Source organism: Schistocerca nitens, chromosome 7 (genome assembly GCF_023898315.1).
Source record: "Schistocerca nitens isolate TAMUIC-IGC-003100 chromosome 7, iqSchNite1.1, whole genome shotgun sequence".
In the NCBI taxonomy this organism is placed as follows: Eukaryota; Metazoa; Arthropoda; class Insecta; order Orthoptera; family Acrididae; genus Schistocerca; species Schistocerca nitens.
The window spans coordinates 57204769-57226744 of record NC_064620.1 but is presented as its reverse complement, the minus strand read 5'-3'; the positions used below and the strand labels follow the sequence as shown (position 1 = coordinate 57226744).

At 41.5% G+C, this 21976-nt stretch overlaps 1 protein-coding gene across 1 annotated transcript in view; it reads right to left on the bottom strand.

The window, feature by feature from the left end:
* Positions 1-4924: 4924 nt before the first annotated feature.
* The window catches only part of LOC126195468 (uncharacterized), a 661177-nt gene continuing 644125 nt past the window's right edge, over positions 4925-21976 (bottom strand). Inside the window, exons 5-6 of the mRNA XM_049934096.1 lie at positions 5001-5289; positions 4925-4938 (exon numbers count right to left, since the gene is read on the bottom strand). Coding sequence (XP_049790053.1) covers positions 4925-4938; positions 5001-5289 — 303 coding nt within the window. The remainder of the gene's footprint in view (positions 4939-5000; positions 5290-21976) is intronic.

Genomic DNA, 21976 nt, shown 5'->3' with positions numbered 1-21976 from the left:
ATAATGCCGCGCCATTCACTACAGCATTCCTGTAGGGGCAGCATCTCGCTGACCGATGTGTTCCTTGATGGAATATTTTTTCACATGCGCTACCAGTGTTTGTCACCTTACACAAACACACACATAAATATTTTCTTTAATGATGTTGCAGCCATTTGAGGAAATAAGATAGGCAATCTTTTACAGAAGCCCGAAATTTAGCGCGTACTTCAATGCGAGACGCCTATAACAGTTTCCACCACGAAATTTTGTTTCGAAACCTGGCAGAAAACCCAAAGCGATTCTAGTCATATGTGAAGTATTTTAGCGGCAGGAAACAATCAATGCCTTCTCTGCGCGATAGCGATGGAGATACTATCGAAGACAGTGCTGCCAAAGCAGAGTTACTAAACACGGCCTTCCGAAATGCCTTCACAAAAGAAGACAAAGTAAATATTCCAGAATTCGAATCGAGAACAACTGCCAACATGAGTCACGTAGAATTAAGTATCCGCGGAGTAGTGAAGCAATTTAAATCACTTAATAAAAGCAAGTCTTCTGTCCAGACTGTATACCAATTAGGTACCTTTCGGAGTATGCTGATGCATTAGCTCCTTACTTAACAATCATATACAACCGCTCGCTCGACGAAAGATCTGTACCCAAAGACTGGAAAGTTGCACCGGTCACACTAATATTTAAGAAAAGTAGTAGGAGTAATCCACTAAATTACAGGCCCATATCGTTAACGTCGATATGCAGCAGGATTTTAGAACATATATTGTGTTCGGACGTAATGAATTACCTCGAAGAAAACGGTCTATTGACACATAGTCAACATGGGTTTAAAAAGCATCGTTCTTGTGAAACACAAGTAGCTCTTTATTCACATGAAGTGCTATTGACAAGAGATTTCAGATCGATTCCGTATTTCTGGATTTCCGGAAGGCTTTTGACACTGTACCACACAAGCAGCTCGTAGTGAAATTGCGTGCTCATGAAATAACGTCTCAGTTATGTGACTGGATCTGTGATTTCCTGTCAGAGAGGTCACAGTTCGTTTTAACTGACGGAAAGTCATCGAGTGAAACAGAAGTAATTTCCGGCGTTCCTCAAGGAAGTGTTATAGGCCCTTTGCTGTTCCTTATCTATTTAAAAAAATTGGGAGACAATATGAGCAGCCGTCTTCGGTTGTTTGCAGATGATACTATCGTTTATCGACTAATAAAGTCATCAGAAGATCAAAACAAACTGCAAAATGATTTAGAAGAAATATCGGAATGGTGCGAAAAGCTGCAGTTGACCTTAAATAACGAAAAGTGTGACGTCGTCCACATGAGTGCTAAAAGGAACGCGTTAAAATTCGGTTACACGATAAATCAGTCTAATCTTAAAGCTGTAAATTCGACAGATAACCTAGGTATAACAATTACGAGCAATTTAAATTGGAAGGAACACACAGAAAATGTTGTGGGGAAGGCTAACCAAAGACTGCGTTTCATTGGCAGGACACTTAGAAAATGTAACAGACCTACTAAGGAGACTGCCTTCATTACGCTTGTCCGTCCTCTTTTACAATACTGCTGTGCGGTATGGGATCCTTACCAGATAGGACTGACGGAGTACATCGAAAAACTTCAAAGAAATGGCTCTGAGCACTAAGGGACTTAACATCTATGGTCATCAGTCCCCTAGAACTTAGAACTACTTAAACCTAACTAACCTAAGGACAGCACACATCACCCAGCCATCACGAGGCAGAGAAAATCCCTGACCCCGCCGGGAATCGAACCCGGGAACCCGGGCGTGGGAATCGAGAACGCTACCGCACGACCACGAGATGCGGGCTATCTTCAAAGAAAGACAGCACGTTTTGTATTATCGCGAAATATGGGATAGTGTCACAGAAATGATACAGGATTTGGGCTGGACATAATTAAAAGAAAGGTGTTTTTCGTGGCGACAGAATCTTCTCACGAAATTCCAAACACCAACTTTCTCCTCCGAATGCGAAAATATTTTGTAGACACCGACTCACATAGGGAGGAACGATCATAAAGATAAAATAATGAAAATCAGAGCTCGTACGGAAAGATATAGGTGTTCATTCTTTCCGCGCGCTATACGAGATTGGAATAATAGAGAATTGTGAAGGTGGTTCGATGAACCCTCTGCCAGGCACTTAAATGTGATTTTCAGAATATCCATGTAGATGTGGATGTATATCTAAGATCGAGTAATTTTTTTGCACTGCAGTTAGATGAATTGACTGACATTGCATATTGTTCCTAGCTGCTTGGCTATGTTCGATACATAAAAGATGGTGACCTGAAAGAATACTTGTACTCAGAGTCATTGGACACTAATACAAGTGGTGAGGATGGTTTCTGATCAGTAAAAAATTTTGATGCAGAAAATAAGTTGCAGTGGTCGAAGTTGGTGGTGTATGTACAGACGGAGCACCGTCCATGTTGGGCGTCCTCTCTGTGTTCCACAGACTGGTGAAAGAAGTTGCAGTTGCCAGTTTTCTTCGGAGCCTGAAGCGTTACCAACGCAGGCCTGAAGTCAAGCCATTTCGATGTTCCGAGAATTGAAAGTAATGCTCGCTGCTAACAGCGAAAAATGCTCATTCACAAATGGGAGAAGTCACCACTTATGATCAGTAATTATTTCTGTCAGTAACTGTTTTCCTGAACTGGGGAATCGACAAGTAAATTTCGGGGTTTTATGACCGTTTTCAGTGCACGAAAGAATATTTTCAGATAGTGAAACTCAAGCCAAAACATTACTTCTTGGACTACGTTAAGAACACACGCTGAAAATATATTTCTCCAAAACAGAGCTGGCAACATTTTGGAGAAAGCTGGGTGACAAGTATCCATTATTATAAGAATTAGCATTAAGAATGCTGATTCCATGCGGCATGGATTTGCCACTATTGTGGCAGTGGAAACAAAGGCAAGGAATCGACTGAACTCGGATCACGATTTACGATGTGCACCAGCCGATACGAAACCCAACATAAGAAAAAAAGTATTGTTAAAGATAAGCAATGCCAAACATCTTATTGACGTTCATTATTACTTGATTTAGTACAACGCTTTGAAAAACATGTGAGTTTTATTTCTTGAATGTTATAAAATGTTCTGTGTTCTCCTGTAATTTAAAAAAATTGTAACGAGCAAACTTTTCTTCCAAATAAGAATGAATTAAGGATGAATGCGCCTTTTTGCAAGCATACAGTTATTACGTTTTAGTACCTAGACATGTTCCACCAAAACTGCGGCAGCCTCAGTGGGTTTTTTCTTTTATTTTCTCTTTTGCAATTTACGCTGTGTGATCCCTGTGTCTGCCAGTGGAAATTGTCCAGAGGTCTACATTTGTAAATTACATCATCCTTGCGGGATTTGGATTGCCATGAGCTGTAGCTGGATTGTATTTTGTATCAAATGCGTTTTTGATGTCTTTATGTTTTTGGAATGTCTTTACCCTGCTCGTTCGTGAGTGAGTGTGTCTTGTTTTTTCCACTTTCAAATTTAGTTTAAAAACTCTGTTGAGGGTATTGGTTTGTATACGATTTCGTTCAGTGGTAATTGTCTCAAAGAGGTTGGGAACCACCATCCTACACCCCGTCTCTCCTCTCAGCTCTTCGTCCTCTTTCAGCAACCAGCCTCACGACATACGCCAGGGCTCTGCTGCTGTGATTAGGAACGACTGCCTTCTTTGATGTGTCCCATTGATTTTAATATAATTTTCTATGCATATCTGTCTTCCTTTTACGTTATTCTTCCCACAGCACCATCCTGTCTTCTTTGTCTCCACTCCTCTTTGCTTTCCTGTCATGTCGTGATTTCCCTAACACGCTTCAGGCAAATGCCGGGATGGCTCCTGTGGAAGGGCGCGGCCGATTTCCTTCCTCATTCTTCCCTAATCCGAGCTTGTGCTCCGTCTCTGATGTCCTCGTTGTAGACGGGACGTTAAACACCAATCTCCTCCTCCCTCTTCCTGTCATGTCTACCACCTCTTCCCTTTCTCAGCATTCCCATCACTATTTCTATTGCTTCTTCCTCATCTCGTTCACCCCTTCGTTTTCGTCATTCATTTCACTCCCCTAATCTAGTCACTGTCCTCATCGCACTTCGTCTCTGCTTCTCCCTCATTAATCCCTCTATCTCTCTTTGGTATTTTACACTCCCCCTGCTTTTCGTTCCTCTCCTCCCCCTACTCTCTCTCTCTCTCTCTCTCTCTCTCTCTCTCTCTCTCTCTACCTCTATCTCTATCTCTATCTCTCGCTCTCTCTCTCTCTCTCTCATACACATCACTCTCCTCATTGCACTTTGTCTCTGCTTCTCATTCATTAATCCCTCTACTCCCTTTGGTATTTTACACTCCTACTGCTCTTCGTTCCTCTCCTCCTCCTACTCTCTCTCTCTCTCTCTCTACCTCTCTATCTCTATCTCTATCTCTCGCTCTCTCTCTCTCTCTCATACACATCACTCTCCTCATTGCACTTTGTCTCTTCCCTCTACTCCCTTTGGTATTTTACACTCCTACTGCTCTTCGTTCCTCTCCTCCCCCTACTCTCTCTCTCTCTATCTCTATCTCTACCTCTCTATCTCTATCACTATCTCTCTCTCATACACACCACTCTCCTCATCGCACTTTGTCTCTACTTCTCATTCATTAATCCCTCTACTCCCTTTGGTATTTTACACTCCCACTGCTCTTCGTTCCTCTCCTCCCCCTACTCTCTCTCTCTCTCTATCTCTGTCTCTATCTCTCTATCTCTATCACTATCTCTCTCTCATACACACCACTCTCCTCATCGCACTTTGTCTCTGCTTCTCATTCATTAATCCCTCTATCTCCCTTTGCTATTTTACACTCCCCCTGCTTTTCGTTCCTCTCCTCCCCCTACTCTCTCTCTCTCACTCTCTCTCTCTCTCTAGCTCTCTCTCTCTCATACACATCACGCAGGCCACTTGCCCTCACCCTACTAGGGATGCTGGCTGGAGACTCACCTTGCACCATGTCCGCGCGCGACACGCTGGGCGGCCGCGTGGCTCTGCTCTCGAGCACGGGCGCCTTCTGCAGGCGGTCGCTCTCGACGCTCTCCTCGTTGGTGCGCCAGTACACGGTCGCCACCGTCGCCAGGCACTTGAGCTTCATGTCGCCGCGCCGGAAGTGCCGCGGCCTCACTTTGAACTCCAGACCCAGCACCGACGTCTCCAGGCCCGTGTCTTCACCGTCCAGAACAGAGTTGTCGCTCGACACCAGAATGTATGGCCCTCGTAGCAGTGTCGAGTTCGCCTGTGGATGAAAAGACCATTTTATCAATGTATGATGGCAGTCATCTCTCAGTGTTAATAATGGTACTGCGTGGCAGAATAAAGTAGTGTGCCAGACTGGGACTCGAAGCTGATATTTGTTTTTAGAGGAGAATGCTCTTCCGGCTGAGCTATGCAAGCATTACTCAGGACCATAACCTCTGTCCTACTTTCCAAATTTCACAGGTGGTCTGTTTCACACCCTCCTGCATCAGCACACTGGGAAGGAAGGTGTTCACAGAAAAAAAGATTTACCTTAGACTATAGTTGTTTCCAGAGAGACAAGGTTGCCCCCTGTCCCTCACACTTTTCAGTGGTTATACTGACCGAGCCATTCATAAATGGTTGACTTTATTGAAAGGCCCCTTAACATATTGTGATTTTAATTTATGAAGATGCTATATGCTGATGATCAGATTTAGGAGAATCCAAAGAAGTGGTTCAAATTGCAATTAATAAATTGAGTCAAATTGTCGCCTTATAAGGAAAGATATATGAACCATAACAAGGGAGAAAAAAAATCGGTTGATGTAGAGCTAAAATTAGCGATACATTTCTGTAAAACTAAAACGTACAATAAAGCATAACGTACGGCAATAAACACTAAATAAACTGTACAAAATAATATGGTCTTTGCTATTGTATGGTAGCGAATTTAGGACCTGAACGTCTGGTCAATTATTACGAATCGAATCATCAATGTTTCTCCGCTTTTAGATGTATAGATATACTGATATTAGACAAGAACTAAATGTTGCACCCATTACAAATATAACTTAAAAGAACCGACTGATGTGGAAAGACCATGTACAGCTTATGTCTAATGGTAACTAAAACTGCAATACAATATCCCCCAACCGACAAGAGGAGCAATCGGCAAGAGGAACGTCGGACGTCTCTTAAAGAGATGGCGTGAGCAATACTGAGCAGGAACAGGTCAAAAGGCCTAATCCTTGAAGACGATGACAATGATGGTGGTGGTGGTGGCGGTGGTGGTGGTGGTGAACCTTTCATTCAGTAGCGGTGACTGCGCTGTTCTAAAGTTTCACGGCAGATTATCGTTAATACCTAGGTTCAAACCGGAGATTTGTCTGCGTTGAAGCGTGAATAATCAATTTTCGAAAGAACTTCGAAGTGTCCTCCCAGCATAACTGCCGAAATGTTCTCTGTTTTCAAGCTTAGCCAGTTTCGCATATGGCTTGTGTCCATCACGCTTACTAATGTCATCGCACCCCTGTTGGGCTGCTTTAACTGACATTTCTGTGCATGCGATGGTTCGAACCACTTCTGGAACGCTATCGAACGAAGCTATTAAGTGCATCGTGAGGTTTCTCTTTAGCGCAGATGGAAGGACCATTGCTCCCAAAGGCAGGGTTCCAACTTCGAACCCCAATGTTAGTTTGCCCAAAAATTTCAAAACTGTTCACACTTCGTTGCAAAGAGAAAGATCGAACCCAGTGTCAGTAATAATGAGCGCAAGACGAAACAAACGCAGCTGTCAGCATAGAAGGGAGTGGAAACATTTGAATATGAATGAACCTAGTGTGAGAACTTCTGAAAAGCCGCAAGACTTTCAATAGAGCGAGGTGGCTTAGTGATTAAGTGAAACTATGGGTAGGGTAACTGGGATATGCTCCCACGCCCTCTGCCATCTCTCTGCTTCTTCCTCACTTATTCGTCTAACACACCGTCTCTCACGTTCGTCCATCTCTTCGTCCCTTTCCTTCCTGTACTCCCTCAAGCTCACACTTACATGTGCAACCTGATTTCTTTTCACAATTTTCGTAGACCACTACCGGTCGATATAACCAGGTTCTTTCACGGTGCCCTTCCACGGCGTGGCCTTACGGAACTTAACTGGCGCTTAGTTGCTACATAAACGTCTGCCGAATGGTGCCCTGGCCTCGTACATCGTCTACAGCTCCTCCTCAGGATATTAGGTTGCACGTCAAATCGACAAATTTCGTAATATGATTACCACTCCATGGAAGTTCATTCCTTCAATCTGAGACACCTGATACATGTTTCTGCCATACCTGTCGTTGCATTCTAAATACTGTTTCTAAAAACCATTATCTGTACAAACAATCATTCCAGTGTGCAACTGTGTGCTATCTGAGAGTCTGACCAGACATTCTACTTTTAAAACAAGTTTCCCATTGGCCTCTGTCTCGGTTCTTCAGACGACGTTTGTTTTATGATGTTTCGTCAGCACCAGTGGCAGCCTTTGTCAAACCTTCACCCTCCATTACTGGCGGTGGTCTGGAGTCGAGTCCGCGTTCGCAGATTATATATATATATAGGGTGAGTCACCTAACATTACCGCTGGATATATTTCGTAAACCACATCAAATACTGACGAACCGATTCCACAGACCGAACGTGAGGAGAGGGGCTAGTGTAATTGGTTAACACAAACCGTAAAAAAATGCACGGAAGTATGTCTTTTAACACAAACATCCGTTTTTTTTAAATGGAACCCCGTTAGTTTTGTTAGCAAATCTGAACATATAAACAAATACGTAATCAGTGCCGTTTGTTGCACTGTAAAATGTTAATTACATCCGGAGATATTGTAACCTAAAGTTGACGCTTGAGTACCACTCCTCCGCTGTTCGATCGTGAGTATCGGAGAGCACCGAATTACGTAGGGATCCAAAGGGAACGGTGATAGACCTTAGGTACAGAAGAGACTGGAACAGCACATTACGTCCACATGCTAACACCTTTTTATTGGTCTTTTTCACTGACGCACACCACGTGTGTTCGTGTACCTCACCCCTCATGGTAATGTACATGTGCGTCAGTGAAAAAGACCAATAAAAAGGTGTTAGCATGTGGACGTAATGTGCTGTTCCAGCCTCTTCTGTACCGAAGGTCCATCACCGTTCCCTTTGGATCCCTACGTAATTCGGTGCTCTCCGATACACAAGATCGAACAGCGGAGGAGTGGTACTCAAGCGTCAACTTTAGGTTACAATATCTCCGGATGTAATTAACATTTTACAATGCAACAAACGGCACTGATTACGTATTTGTTTATATGTTCAGATGTGCTAACAAAACTAACGTGGTTCCATTTAAAAAACGGAGGTTTGTGTTAAAAAACATACTTCCGTGCATTTTTTTATGGTTTGTATTAAACAATTACACTAGCCCCTCTCCTCACGTTCGGTCTGTGGAATCGGTTCGTCAGTATTTGATGTGGTTTACAAAATATATCCAGCGGTCAGGTTAGGTGACTCACCATATATATATATATATATATATATATATATATATATATATATATATATATATCAGGTGCTCCAACGTTCGATGGCTTTCCCGTGGCCATTACTGCTGTGGTTCCCTTGTTATCTGCAACTGTCTTTCGATGCAGAACGAGAATTCAGGACCCGTTCACGTTGAGGCTTTGCTCTTTCTTATTGAACCTGTTATCATTTTAATGGATTTCTATAGCTTTCCTGAACAAGCGCGTGTGGCAGCCCTTCTTCGCAGCGAGCACTTCCGTGTCGGCGAATCTCATTCTGTGCTGAGGCCCACACAGCGGGTGCTCCATCACGGCCGGTATCTCCACGTGCCCAAACGTACAGTTCCGCTTTTGTTCGGTGATCCTGGTACTGATTGGTGGCCCAGTAAATCCAACAGTGTCCTCTCCACGTCTGCTTGATGTGCGGTACATTCCCGACATTGCGAGTGTCTCTGTTTTATCCTTTGTCGATCTGAGACACTCATTGACCTCCTTCGTCGGTATAGTCTTTGCGATATATTTGTGGAATATACGGCGATTTCTATCCGTCACTCTGGGAATGCCTGGCAGGAAGCCCATACCGAACATTTCTTCTCCCGATGTGACCTTTCGCTGAGTTCTGATGTAACTTGTGGAGTACCCATTGTTCCTCAGAACGCTTTCCAGGTGTCGGGTCTTGCTTCGGCTCACATATTAGTCTTCGTGCGTTACGAGCGAATTAATCATGCCTCTTTTCTTCGGGTGGTGATTTGACACTATGTGAATGTGTCGGTCAGTGTGTATCGGTTTTCGATACGGGCTGTGTCGTACGTTTTCAAAATCCCTCGTAACCAGCACGTCTAGGAAAGGTAGCTGTTGGTCCTTTCCTACCCCCATAATAACTTGTATGTTGGCGTGGAGACTGTTCAGGTGTCTTAGTAAGTCATACAGCTATCTCTCACGATTCAGGAAACAAGGCAGAGCCACAACGAACGTTGGCACACCATGTTCATGTAATCTGCGGCCGCAAGTTCGACTTCAGTCCGCCACTGAAGCTTTGAAAATTCCATGCCAGACATTCTTACTGACTAAACATCAGAAAAAATCGTCAAATAAACGTCGCTCAAAGTTCGCGAAATAAAAGCGTAGAGGCGATTTTTCAACAAGGGGCCACGAAAGACTTAACAGTTTTGTACCATTTGTGAAAGATGCACAACCGGGAAAACGGTTCTGATAAAAATGTAATATTGTCTTATTTCTAAACTAACACGTGTTACACTTTGTACACTTCATTCAGCATTAGAGTAATTATTCTGCCACGAGCAGGACAATGAAGGGTAACCAAGCGCTGCAGCAATTCTAGCACTTGCTTAACTAACTACGCACTCACGATGTACGACCAGAGCAGATTAGCAGCAGGTAGCTGAGATGTCAGATAATACGCAGGAGTAAACACCCGGGCCGTAATGAACGGTGTACACGGAGGTCTCTGAACGAGAACGCTGCTGTAGGCGCCCGCTTCATGTCAATCCGCTAACGATTAGGGGGAGAGTTAATCTAAGTTTTAATGGCCTTCCTAAGTGGCAGCCGGCCTCGTCCCGGCCGGTGAGAGGGCGTTAACCTCTGGCAGTGTGTGTGAACTCGTTGACCCTTCCGCACTGGCTCCTCCCCCTCTTTCGAGTGGGCGCCCAGCTTCTGCAGTACCGTATGCTCCAGGTATCTGCCTTTCAAAAGTCTTAAGATACTCAATGAGTATCAAATATCTCTAGTTTTGGCGTGAATCTCCTTGTTACGCTTTTTATACATAACACCACCATTCAAGACAATATTACTTGCTGAAAATATACTCCATGTCCTGACCAAACGTTCGTGGAAACTGTCGTCAGTTCCTCAATCAGTAATTAATAATTAATAAAATACTGAAAAATCAATACAGTTTTAAATATGCCTGGTTCTGAACAACCGTATATAATCTTGAAACACAGGAATTGCACAGACAACAGGTTGTAAATAACTGTTTGGTACAATGACCTAGGTTTCGACACCTACTGCAGGTGTCTTCATCAGAATGAAATTCTGAGATACTGTGAAATTATGTTGTGAGAAAGCAATGTTCAGCATTTAGAGCTGCTATGCTCAAGTCAAAAACAAAATAAAACAAGTTCCAGCCTTGCCACGTATGCCTAGCTAGGCACAACATTGTAGACAATGCTGAAACATGTTTTATTTGAATTTTGACTGCACAGCTGCTCCAAATTCTGATCACTGCTTTCTCACAATGCAATTTTACGATTTTCCAAAATATCATTCTGATAAAGACACCCGTTGCAGGAGATGAAGCCTAGGTCTATGTACCAAACATTTATTTGCGACTAATTGGCTGTATAATTCCAATGTTTGAAAAATTGATAATTAAAAGTGATGATCTGTAAAATACGGCCAGGAGCGTGATGCTGCTTTTGAAAGACCATTGGACTCGTCAGTTTCCTGTAATTTAAAATAAAAAAGTTTAATAGCAGACTTTCTTTATAGAGTGCGTAGTTGTACACAGGAGGTGTGATTCACGAAGCAGTTTTATCTCATATAGGTAACATTGGTGACACTCCTTGCAGATTAAAACTAGACTAATCCTTGTGAGCACGAGCGATCCTTTTACTGACACATTTATTCAGGCAACAGTCACTACCCGCCCTCGCAACTTACATGTACATCTACATAGATACTCTTGAAATCACATTTAAGTGCCTGGCAGAGGGTTGATTGAACCACCTTCACAGTTCTCTACTGTTCCAATCTCGTAAAGCACGCGGAAAGAACGAACACCTATATCTTTCCGTACGAGCTCTTATGTCCCTTATTTTAACGTCGTGATTGTTTCTCCCTATGTAGGTTGGTGTCTACAAAATATTTTCGCATTCGGAGTAGAAAGCTGGTGATTGGAATTTCGTGACAAGATTCCGTCGCAACGAAAAACGCCTTTCTTTTAATGATGTCCAGTCCAAACATTGTATCATTTCTGTGATACTTTCTCCGATATTTCGCGATAATACAAAACGTGCTGCCTTTCTTTGAACTTTTTCGATGTACTCCGTCAGTCGTACCTGGTAAGAATCCCACAACGCGCAACAGTATTCTGAAAGAGGACGGACAAGCGTAATGTAGACAGTCTCCTTAGTAGGTCCGTTACATTTTCGAAGTGTGCTGCCAATAAAACGCAGACTTTGGTTACCCCTCCCCACAACATTTTCTATGTGTTCCTTCCAATTTAAGTTGTTCGTAATTGTAATACCTAGGTATTTAGTTGAATTTACGGCTTTCAGATTACACTGATTTATCGTGTAACCGAAGTTTACTTAATACTAACAGGACCTCGCCCCTATCCTCCAGGCTTCAAACGGCTTTTTCCGCATACCTTGACAGTCCGATTTTTCATGTCCCGCATTGTATGCAAAGTCGCAAGTAGACTGTCTTTTTAAGTGTCAGCTACAGTGCTCGTCTCCAAAACAGGCACTTCGTGATGATAGTGTATCTACTAAGTGACGTCGTCAAGAGCGAAGCGCGAAGCGCTGTGATTTGTCCGATTGACAACATTGTTCTTCGTCTTCTCTGCTTACTTGGTTTGCGATTCAGTATGGTGGACATAATCTTTAATGGAACGCAGAGACATTGCAACAGCAAGATCGAAGCATCTTCAATTTTAATTTCATACATTTGTATATTCATTTCTTTTTTTACACTGTGCTTATTGTGTGCTGAGGACAATCGTATTGTAGTATAGTTGCATAAAACTTGGATTTCACAAAACCATGTGAACAATTATATTTTGCTAGACTTCATGGGAAATAGTGGTCTTAAATTACCTACAGTTACTTTTGTATCACGTTTATCGGCGTTTTAGGCAGTAGGTACGGTGTTGAAGGTTCTGCAACAGCTACAACTAAAAAAAGATTCGAGAGGTACGAAATATTCTCAGTTCTATTAAGACAATCCGGCGCAGCAAATCTCCTTGTAGCAGCAGTCAAGTACTCATACGCTGTCACGCACAGAGTCTCTCGTAAATAAATTTCGTTCATAGGCGATCCGAAACAATAATGATGTCTCAGGTATTACCAGAATTAATTTCATATTTTTCTTAACCATTTTCTAGCGGTGAGTTTTTACGACGTCCAACAGAACGCAGAGGCATCAGCGACTACATTTTCTTTTACACAAACGAAACAGATTCAAAACTCTTACGGGATTCTATTTTTATCTTGGAATACTTTTATTTAACGATAAAACACGTATCACATTTGAGAATGTCCACATTTTTTCAGTCCAAATGTGTTCGTGTTTCTATTTTCTTTCGCAGTTCGAAGTAAATGAAAATATTTTTGTTGGAATTTTCTTTGGAAAGTACGCCATCACATTCTAGACTAAAAATGGAATGTCTAATATTTTTTTCCGAGTTTCGACTAACTTTAGAAATTTTCACTAACTGGCAGTACTGTAAGATAGTGTGGCCGCACTGGCCTGTGTAGTTTCGCGACGTCGACTACAATATTAAGTACACCACAGACCTATCGCTCAAACATACTGCTGCTATACCTTCATATTCTTCGATCACTAATGAAAGTACCATGACATTTAATACTAGCAGCATGCTACAGTCTGTTCACTAGTGAATTATAAATTTTTCTTCTTTTCCGTTATTTCCGTATCCCAACCAAATCACTGATTACGGCATCCACGTCTAATTACGTACGCCACAAGATTATTCTCATTCAGATTCTTATTGCATCCAAATACAACCTTTGTTTTGATAGTGTGCCAAGTATCTCAGATGTTTTTCTTTTCCTTGAGTCTTGATAGTTTAGTTCACTTCAGTTTTAACATGAAATCTTCTGAAAAATTCAGTTTGCAACATGACTCATGAAACAGGAACACTGAGCTGTGTTTTCAGCTGCTCTTTTCCAAAAGAAAACAAGTCATCACCTATTCATCTGTTCAAATGTGTGTGAGTTCTTAACGGACCAAGCTGCAGAGGCCATCGGTCCCTAGACACACTACATTAACTTAAATTAGCCTATGCTAAGAACAACACACACACCCATGCCCGGCGGGAGGATATTCATCTGTCTTCCCTTCGCAGAAACCAGAGATATCGGAATATCTAAGCCTGAGGAAGAATCTGGAGCTTGACTGAAATTTTATCAGGTTGTTAACGAAAATTGAAAACGGTGTGGCTACGACTTCATCAAAAATTCATTTGAAAAAATATAATTCCTCAGCAAAAATAATTACAAATACTACTAAAAATTATCTCCAAAATTGCTCAAATCTGCTTTAACAGAAGTTTACTCTTAAGTTATAATATCTAAATTAAATTTTAATTTGATTCAGTTTCAAAATATTCGCATTTTGCACATCTGGCTATGATTTATTATTATTATTTTATTAGGTTAGAGTGCGGGAGGTATAAATCTGCAGACATAATGCCCACAACCTGGTCATGATGAAAAGTTCATTCAGATGCAGACGTCTGAAGAAAGAGATAGTAAAACAGAAATGGGCAATAGACAACTGAAGGACTGGTAACGTATTGTGCACAGTGCACAGACAACCTAGCTAAAAATTTCCGACATGACGGAGCATAAGAAGACGGAGGTGAAATTAAATTTGCTATATATGTAACGCATCAGAAAAGGCAGTTGAGAAAACGAAACCCAACAACAAGAGGAAATGAATTACACCAGATGACATTCAGCTTATCGGAAAGAGAACGCTACGTGAAAACGCAACTGATGAACAACGAAAAGCTGAATACAACAGTCTAAGGGATTTAGTTAATAGAGAAACAAAGATAGAAAAAAGTCTTCCTTGAGGAAGTGTGCGGGGAAATGGATTACAGTATGTGAAATGAAATAACTAATTATAGCTCGCAACACAGCAAATAAAGAAAAAGTTTTTAACAAGCGCAAAACAACACTCTCGGGTACAGCAGAAAACGAATAAAAATGCTGTATGGTGAAGACGTAGTGAAGAGATGGAAAGATTACATGGAGGAATTATATGACGAAGGATGTAACAGGAGGATGTAATAGGAAAAAGTCGAAACAGATCAAGATGACAAAGGAAACAACATTCTACAAGAAGGATTTGAGAAACTTCTCAAATAGCTGACGGATAACAAAGTCACGAGTATTGTTGACGTTCCTGCAGAACTAACCAAGGATCTAGGTAACAGCATGAATATGACGCTGCTATAACTGGCTATGCCCACTTATAACGCGGGAAAGACTCCAACCGACTTCCAGAAAAATCATCACGGTTTCTATACCGAAGAAGATGGCAGCTACAAAATGTGGTCAGTACCGAATCTTAAGCACAATATTACATACGTCAAAAATTGCCCTAAAGATAATTCTGAGGAAAACTGAAGAAAAGGTGGAGGATATGGTGCGTGAAGATCCGTTTGGACTGGGGAGGCAATTAGGAATCAGAGAGGCGATTTTGGCACTGGGGCTTCTTAGTGAAAAGCAAAGCCAAAAAATAAACCAACTTATATATCTTTCGTAGACCTAGAAAAGGCACTTGGTAATGTTAACAGGCAAGAGATATTCAGAGTTATGAAGAAAACAGGTCTAAAATACAAAGAAATGCATGCGACGCTCGGCCTTTGTAAGAAAGAAATTGCTGTGTTTAGAAATGTTCATTAGGAACAGCAGACAAAAATTAGAAAAGGCGTGAAACAAGGATGTGCTCTCTGTCTCTCTCTCTCTCTCTCTTCTTATATTCCATGCTTACGTCCAGGCAGCTATAAACCAAGTTCGCGAAACTACTGAGGTGAGGATTGAAATTGATGGGGAGAAGACTGACATGCTGCGTTAAGCAGATGATATTTCTATGGTCATGAAAAAGGGTCTAGAGGAGGTCGCGAGCAAATGTAAAGGATTTTCTGGAGTCAGTAGTGCATGAGAATAAAAATCGAAAAACTAATATATGCAGTACTCAAAAAGAGTATGAACATTTAAGAATATGAATTGGTAGAGACGAGCTAGAAGTGATACGGAAATGTAGCTATTTGGGAAGCGTGGTCACAAGGGACGGTAGACGCTGGAAAGAAACTGTGGGCATAATAGACGAGGCGAAATTGCATTTAATATGAAAAATAACTTACTCACCTGGAGGAACATCAGTCTGTGAATAAGGAAATGGACCATGAAAGCACATGTTTCGATCGTGGTCCTACACATGCTTGGAACTAGGACAATAGGAAAGCAAGAGAGAAGATGCTATAACACTGGAGATTTTAAGCTACAAAAGTATGATGATCAGCCGGAGAGACAGAGCTACCAATGAAGAGATGCCGAGAAGAGTACAGGAAACCAATCTTTATGCATGCAGGTCCAAACAACACGAGACAGACTTGTAGTCTGGCACATTTGAAGACACAACAACATCGTTATAACTATAGCAGAAGAAGCAGTTGAGGAAAGAGTTGCTTGGGACGACCAAGGATGTCATTCATGCAATACATTATATATATGAGAGAGAGAGAGAGAGAGAGAGAGAGAGAGAGAGAGTGAGAGACAGAATTTTATTTAGTTATTTATTCCTAGAAATGCATACATCTCAGAAATTCCTGGTCTGTCCTTATCTTTATTCTTTGACCAGCGATATACTTTTGCACAGCTTTTCCGTGACGTAAGTCCGTCAGTCAGTCACAAACAGTGTAACACGCAAATGCCGTTAACAGCACCACACTGTGAGACTTCGCTGCCAGGCTCATGCCTGTGGCCCTTTGTTCCGGTTGCTTAAAAATATTTCCGTTTTTTACTTTTCCACTAATGTGCTCCGTTTTGTGATCATGATGTCTTGCGCTGTTTGTGAAGGTAAACACATGGAAATGGCTTTAAGCGGAAACTATTACAGAACTATTACAGCTATGAATCGGTCTTACTGTTTATACAACCTTAGTGGAAAAATCTCACTTTCATTCAATAAATTTATTACAGTGTTACCCACCATAAAGAAGACGTTTCCAATATCTCATCACACCGAAAAATATTTGCTCCAAATAAAGAGTAAAAATCGCTTACGGTTTAGATACCATTGCCAAAAACTTAGGAGATCGATAAACTACTTAGATTCACTTGTTTTGTAAATAAAACCGCCTTTCTCTGCTGCCACTTAAGTGCAGCAGGAAAAGGTGGTTTTATTTATCAAACAAGTATTTCTATGCTTGCTGCGGAGGATGGCCACGCAAACAAACTTGTCACTTAGATTCATTTTGCTGCGGTACGGACAACAGGTGCATCGCAGCGTGCGATTGAAATAGTACGGCAACAGGAAACGCATTCCAAAGCTCTAGTACGCGAGACAATATGATTCTTGTGGGCAAAGCGTCTGAACTGCACACAGGAGCACCATGAAATCATGGCGATATACGGACCAAATGGAATGTCGCTTCTAGCCATAGTGAAATTGTGCCAAAATTTGACCAAAGCCACACCGACGTACGAGATGCAGATCCACCATACATTCCATATCTTACACAATGCGATTTCCATCTTCAGGGACAGCTGAAAGAGTAAGGGGGGACGGGGCCGGGAGAGGTTTCCAACAATGAGAAAGTTCAAGCGTCGGTTCGCGAAATGCACCGTTGCGAAGGAGCATAGTTCAACCGTCGGGGAACTGATAGATTGTTAGAGCGTTCAGGCCATTATATACAGAGACTTGGTGACCATGCTGCTAAATAATGTTATATATGTGAATCACTTTGTAGTGCAGCATCCAATAAAATTTCTTTCCTTTGTCATAATAATATGTTACTTACTTCACTAATACGTAAGGGCTTCAGAAAGTAAGTCACGCATGACGCCACTCGTACACTGTTGAATTACTCATAGAGTTAAAATTTAAAAATTTCAGACATGTACAGGTCACTGTTTCTTAATCTGTCTTCTGTGGTAGTGACTTTCACAGCTCTAAGAATTTGCATTTTAGCAGCCTTGAGCGTAATTTCTGGTAGTTTGTAAAACTGCATCCATTTTTTCTTTCTGTAATTTGTTTCTAAAGTACGTCCATAATATTCTACATATTTTACAAATTTGGTATTTTCTTGTCTATCACTTTGTCATTCTCGTACGTGACATAACATGACATAAAATTCAAATGAGTGATCAGTTCGACCACAGTATTGTGCATGCGATTTTTATTCTTATGAGGTCACCTCCTACAAAAGCCAATGTTTAGTTTTATTTATGAAACATATTGCAGTCTTTTGCCATTAAATCCAAATAACGTACATTCTTTTTGCAAGTCAGTCCCTTACTCTGTTAAGAAAGTGACATCTTCTGTATATAAAACAATTGAAGGTTTCCTATTTGTTCTAACACCAGCATGAAACTTTCATTTACACTCACGCTGTTACGATGAAGTAATATTAATCATTAATTCGTTGTCGACTATGATACAGCCCCACAATCTTGGGCCCATTAGGGAAATTAGTTGGGAAATTCGCCATTCTCTCAAATGTTAGTGCATTCTGTAACTATGAGCACAGACATCATGTTCAGTACTGAAATGTCCGAAGTTTTTGCACTAATCGTATGTATAAAAGTTTTTGATGTTCAACAGATATGTAAAATAAACATATTTAATGGATATATAATCTAAAAAGTGTATATGTCAAGACTTTTGGGTATATAATCTTATATGTAAGAGTTAAAGCGGACTTTCGTTGAAATATTTAAACGATCAAAACTATTCATACTTCGCAAATGACATTTTTTATAAACTCTTAAAAACTGCTTGATGATTTAAACGTAAAGGAAAATACAAAGAAAAGATGTATGGCACGTAAATTCTATATGGTGTTCAGCTGGTGGACGAAGAATATTGTCAAGATATGAATAAGTAACTGAAGGACCTAGATAAGGATGCTGAAAAGCTGTCCTATAAATTAGAATCAGTCAAGCAGTAGCTCCGTGTGCATGATTCACTGATTTACGCCTTTTCAACTAAATATGTTGTCTACCATCAGAGCTTTATGGAGGAGGAAGTTTCAAAAGAGACCGAAAACCTAGTACAGCTTTCGAAAAATGTCGTATTTGTTTCAGAACAAGAAAAACGTTAGAGATAAATTTACGTGTTGAGCGAAAAAAAAAGGGAAATGAATATCTGTTTGTCATATTGTTACTAATTGCTTGCAGGCTATTCTGAAGAGAAGAAAAGCCCGTTAAATGTAGAGGGCACATAAACTGAGGAAGATGCAGGATCCTCATTCTCAGATTTTTAGTGTAAACGTAGCTGTTGTATTTATTCCCGCGTGTTTTATGACGAGTGTCGGCTGGAACATTACACAGTACTTTATTTTAAACAGTCTTTATCATATTATTGTAGGTGATTATTCAGCCAATAATGAGCTTTGTAACAGTAACAGATATTATATCAGGGCTATCGAAATGAAACAATTTCTCAGTTTATTAGTAAATATTGAGAACCCACCAACATATTTCAGGCTTTCTTGCAGAACAATGGGCGTATACATTTTCCGGTTATTACTTTTTATGACAAAATGTTGTTGCATTGTCTTTGAACCTCTGTTTAGACTGATGATTTTCTTTTCCCAGTTTTGGGAAAATGAGAAATAGTGCACCGATACATACACTATAATGAGCTCTGTTAATTTTTAAAAAAATAATGGCATGTAAGTTTTTAGTGATGGTCTGAAAACTACGGTAAATGGCCCTGAAACACAGGGCAGAAACATCGCCCAGCAGCAAACATAAAAACCGAAACGCTGGGAGAAGCTTAATTATCGGGCTTCGCCCTATTCGCTTACTCTTTTTTTTTTTCCGCTCTTCCTTGAGTTTCAGAGAGACCTGGTTCTCTGATAACAACACGCAAAATATCCCCGTCCTATGCGCGCTTATCCAAGTTTCCAGCGAGCCGTCGGCTTAAACAGCGTCCTCTTTCCCCGAAATTGCCAGCGAGTAAAACTCGTTACCACCTAGTAGCGACAGAAATGTAATACAGTACTACAAAAAGAGATATCAAAATATGCATATAAATACGGCCGTATAACAGTTCTTGGGTGTACATTGTTACAGCAGTCAGAAACGGGGGGTAATACACGAAGAAACCCTGATATCCATTTACCACTGCCGAAATTATAGTTATTACTTCAGCCGTACGTCGTAATAAACAGCCTGGCATGAAGCGTAAACCATCATTAAGGGAACGAGAAAATGAAATAAAACTTCATAGGCTGAGAGGGTATATGGTATTGTCCCAGTCATTTAAAAATCAAGTGAAGTATACAAAGTGGCAGTATGTGCCCCACCTATACTATGACGGTATGCCCCCTGCGTCCTGCATGCATGCACTGACTCTGTTGGGAGGGATCTCATAAAGCTTTTGTATAATCTCCTGACGCTAGTTGACCCACGAATATTGTAACAACAATTTGATATCCTGGTACTGAGATAGCGCTGACAACAGGGCTGGTCCAACACATACTCTGTCATACTCTGTCCAACACATACCTTAGCTAAAGATCTTGCTGAAAGCCCAAGGAAATTCTGGTCTTACGTAAAATCAGTAAGCGGGTCGAAGGCTTCCATCCAGTCACTCACTGATCAGTCTGGCCTGGCAACGGAAATTTTAAATTTAGCATTTGAGAAATCTTTCACGCAGGAGGATCGTACAAACATACCGCCGTTTGAGTCTCGTACAGATTCCCGTACGGAGGACATAGTGATAGACATCCCTGGGGTTGTGAAGCAACTGATGGGGTTGAAAATAAATAAGTCACCAGATCCTGATAGGATTCCAATTCGGTTTTACAGAGAGTTCTCTACTGCATTGGCTCCTTACTTAGCTTGCATTTGTCGCGAATCCCTTGCCCAACGTAAAGTCCTGAACGACTGGAAAAAAGCGCAGGTGACGCCTGCATATAAGATGGGTAGAAGGACGGATCCTCAAAATTACAGACCAGGGTTCTCGAACATATTCTCAGTTCGAATATAATGAATTTCCTTGAGACGGAGAAGTTGCTGTCCATGCATCAGCACGGCTTTAGAAAGCATCGCTCCTGCGAAACGCAACTCGCCCTTTTTTCACATGATAACTTGCGAACCATGTATGAACGGTATGAGACAGATGCCATATTCCTTGACTTCCGGAAAGCGTTTGACTCGGTGCCCCACTGCAGACTCCTGACTCCTAACTAAGGTACGAGCATATGGGATTGGTTCCCAAGTATGTGAGTGGCTCGAAGACTTCTTAAGTAATAGAACCCAGTACGTTGTCCTCGATGGTGAGTGTTCATCGTAGGTGAGGGTATCATCCGTAGTGCCCCAGGGAAGTGTGGTAGGTCGGCTGTTGTTTTCTATCTACATAAATGATCTTTTGGATAGGCTGGATAGCAATGTGCGGCTGTTTGCTGATGATGATGTGGTGTACGGGAAGGTGTCGTCGTTGAGTGACTCTAGGAGGATACAAGATGACTTGGACAGCATTTGTGATTGGTGTAAAGAATGGCAGCTAACTCTGAATGTAGATAAATGTAAATTAATGCAGATGAATAGGAAAAAGAATCCTATAATGTTTGAATACTCCATTAGTAGTGTAGCGCTTGACACAGTCACATCGATTAAATATTTGGGCGTAACATTGCAGAGCGATATTAAGTGGGACAAGCATGTAATGGCAGTTGTGGGGAAGGCGGATAGTCGACTTCGGTTCATTGGTGGAATTTTGGGAAGATGTGGTTCATCTGTAAAGGAGACCGCTTATAAAACACTAATACGACTTATTCTTGAGTACTGCTAGAGCGTTTGGGATCCCTATCTGGTCGGATTGAGGGAGGACATAGAAGCGATTCAGAGGCGGGCTGCTAGATTTGATACTGGTAGGTTTGGTCATCACGCGAGTGTTACGGAAATGCTTCAGGAACTCGGGTGGGAGTCTCTAGAGGAAAGGAGGCGTTCTTTTCGTGAATCGCTACTGAGGAAATTTAGAGAACCAGCATTTGAGGCTGACTGCGGTACAATTTTACTGCCGCCAACTTACATTTCGCTGAAATACCACAAAGATAAGATAGGAGAGATTAGGGCTCGTACGGAGGCATATAGGGAGTCATTTTTCCCTCGTTCTGTTTGGGAGTGGAACAGGGAGAGAAGATGCTAGTTTTGGTACGACGTACCCTCCGCCACGCACCGTATGGTAGAATGCGGAGTATTTATGTAGATGTATATGTAGAGGACATATCTGGGCATCCCACGATAGTTTTGCATGGGAAAGTAACACAATAGGCCCCAGGATGTACTGTCAGAGTTCTCTCGATCAACACCATCTGTGAACCGAGTAGCAGCTGTAGCCCGATGTTATACCCGATAGCCCCTCATTCCATGACGTGAGAGGTAACACCGCTGTTCTTCTTCAAGACATT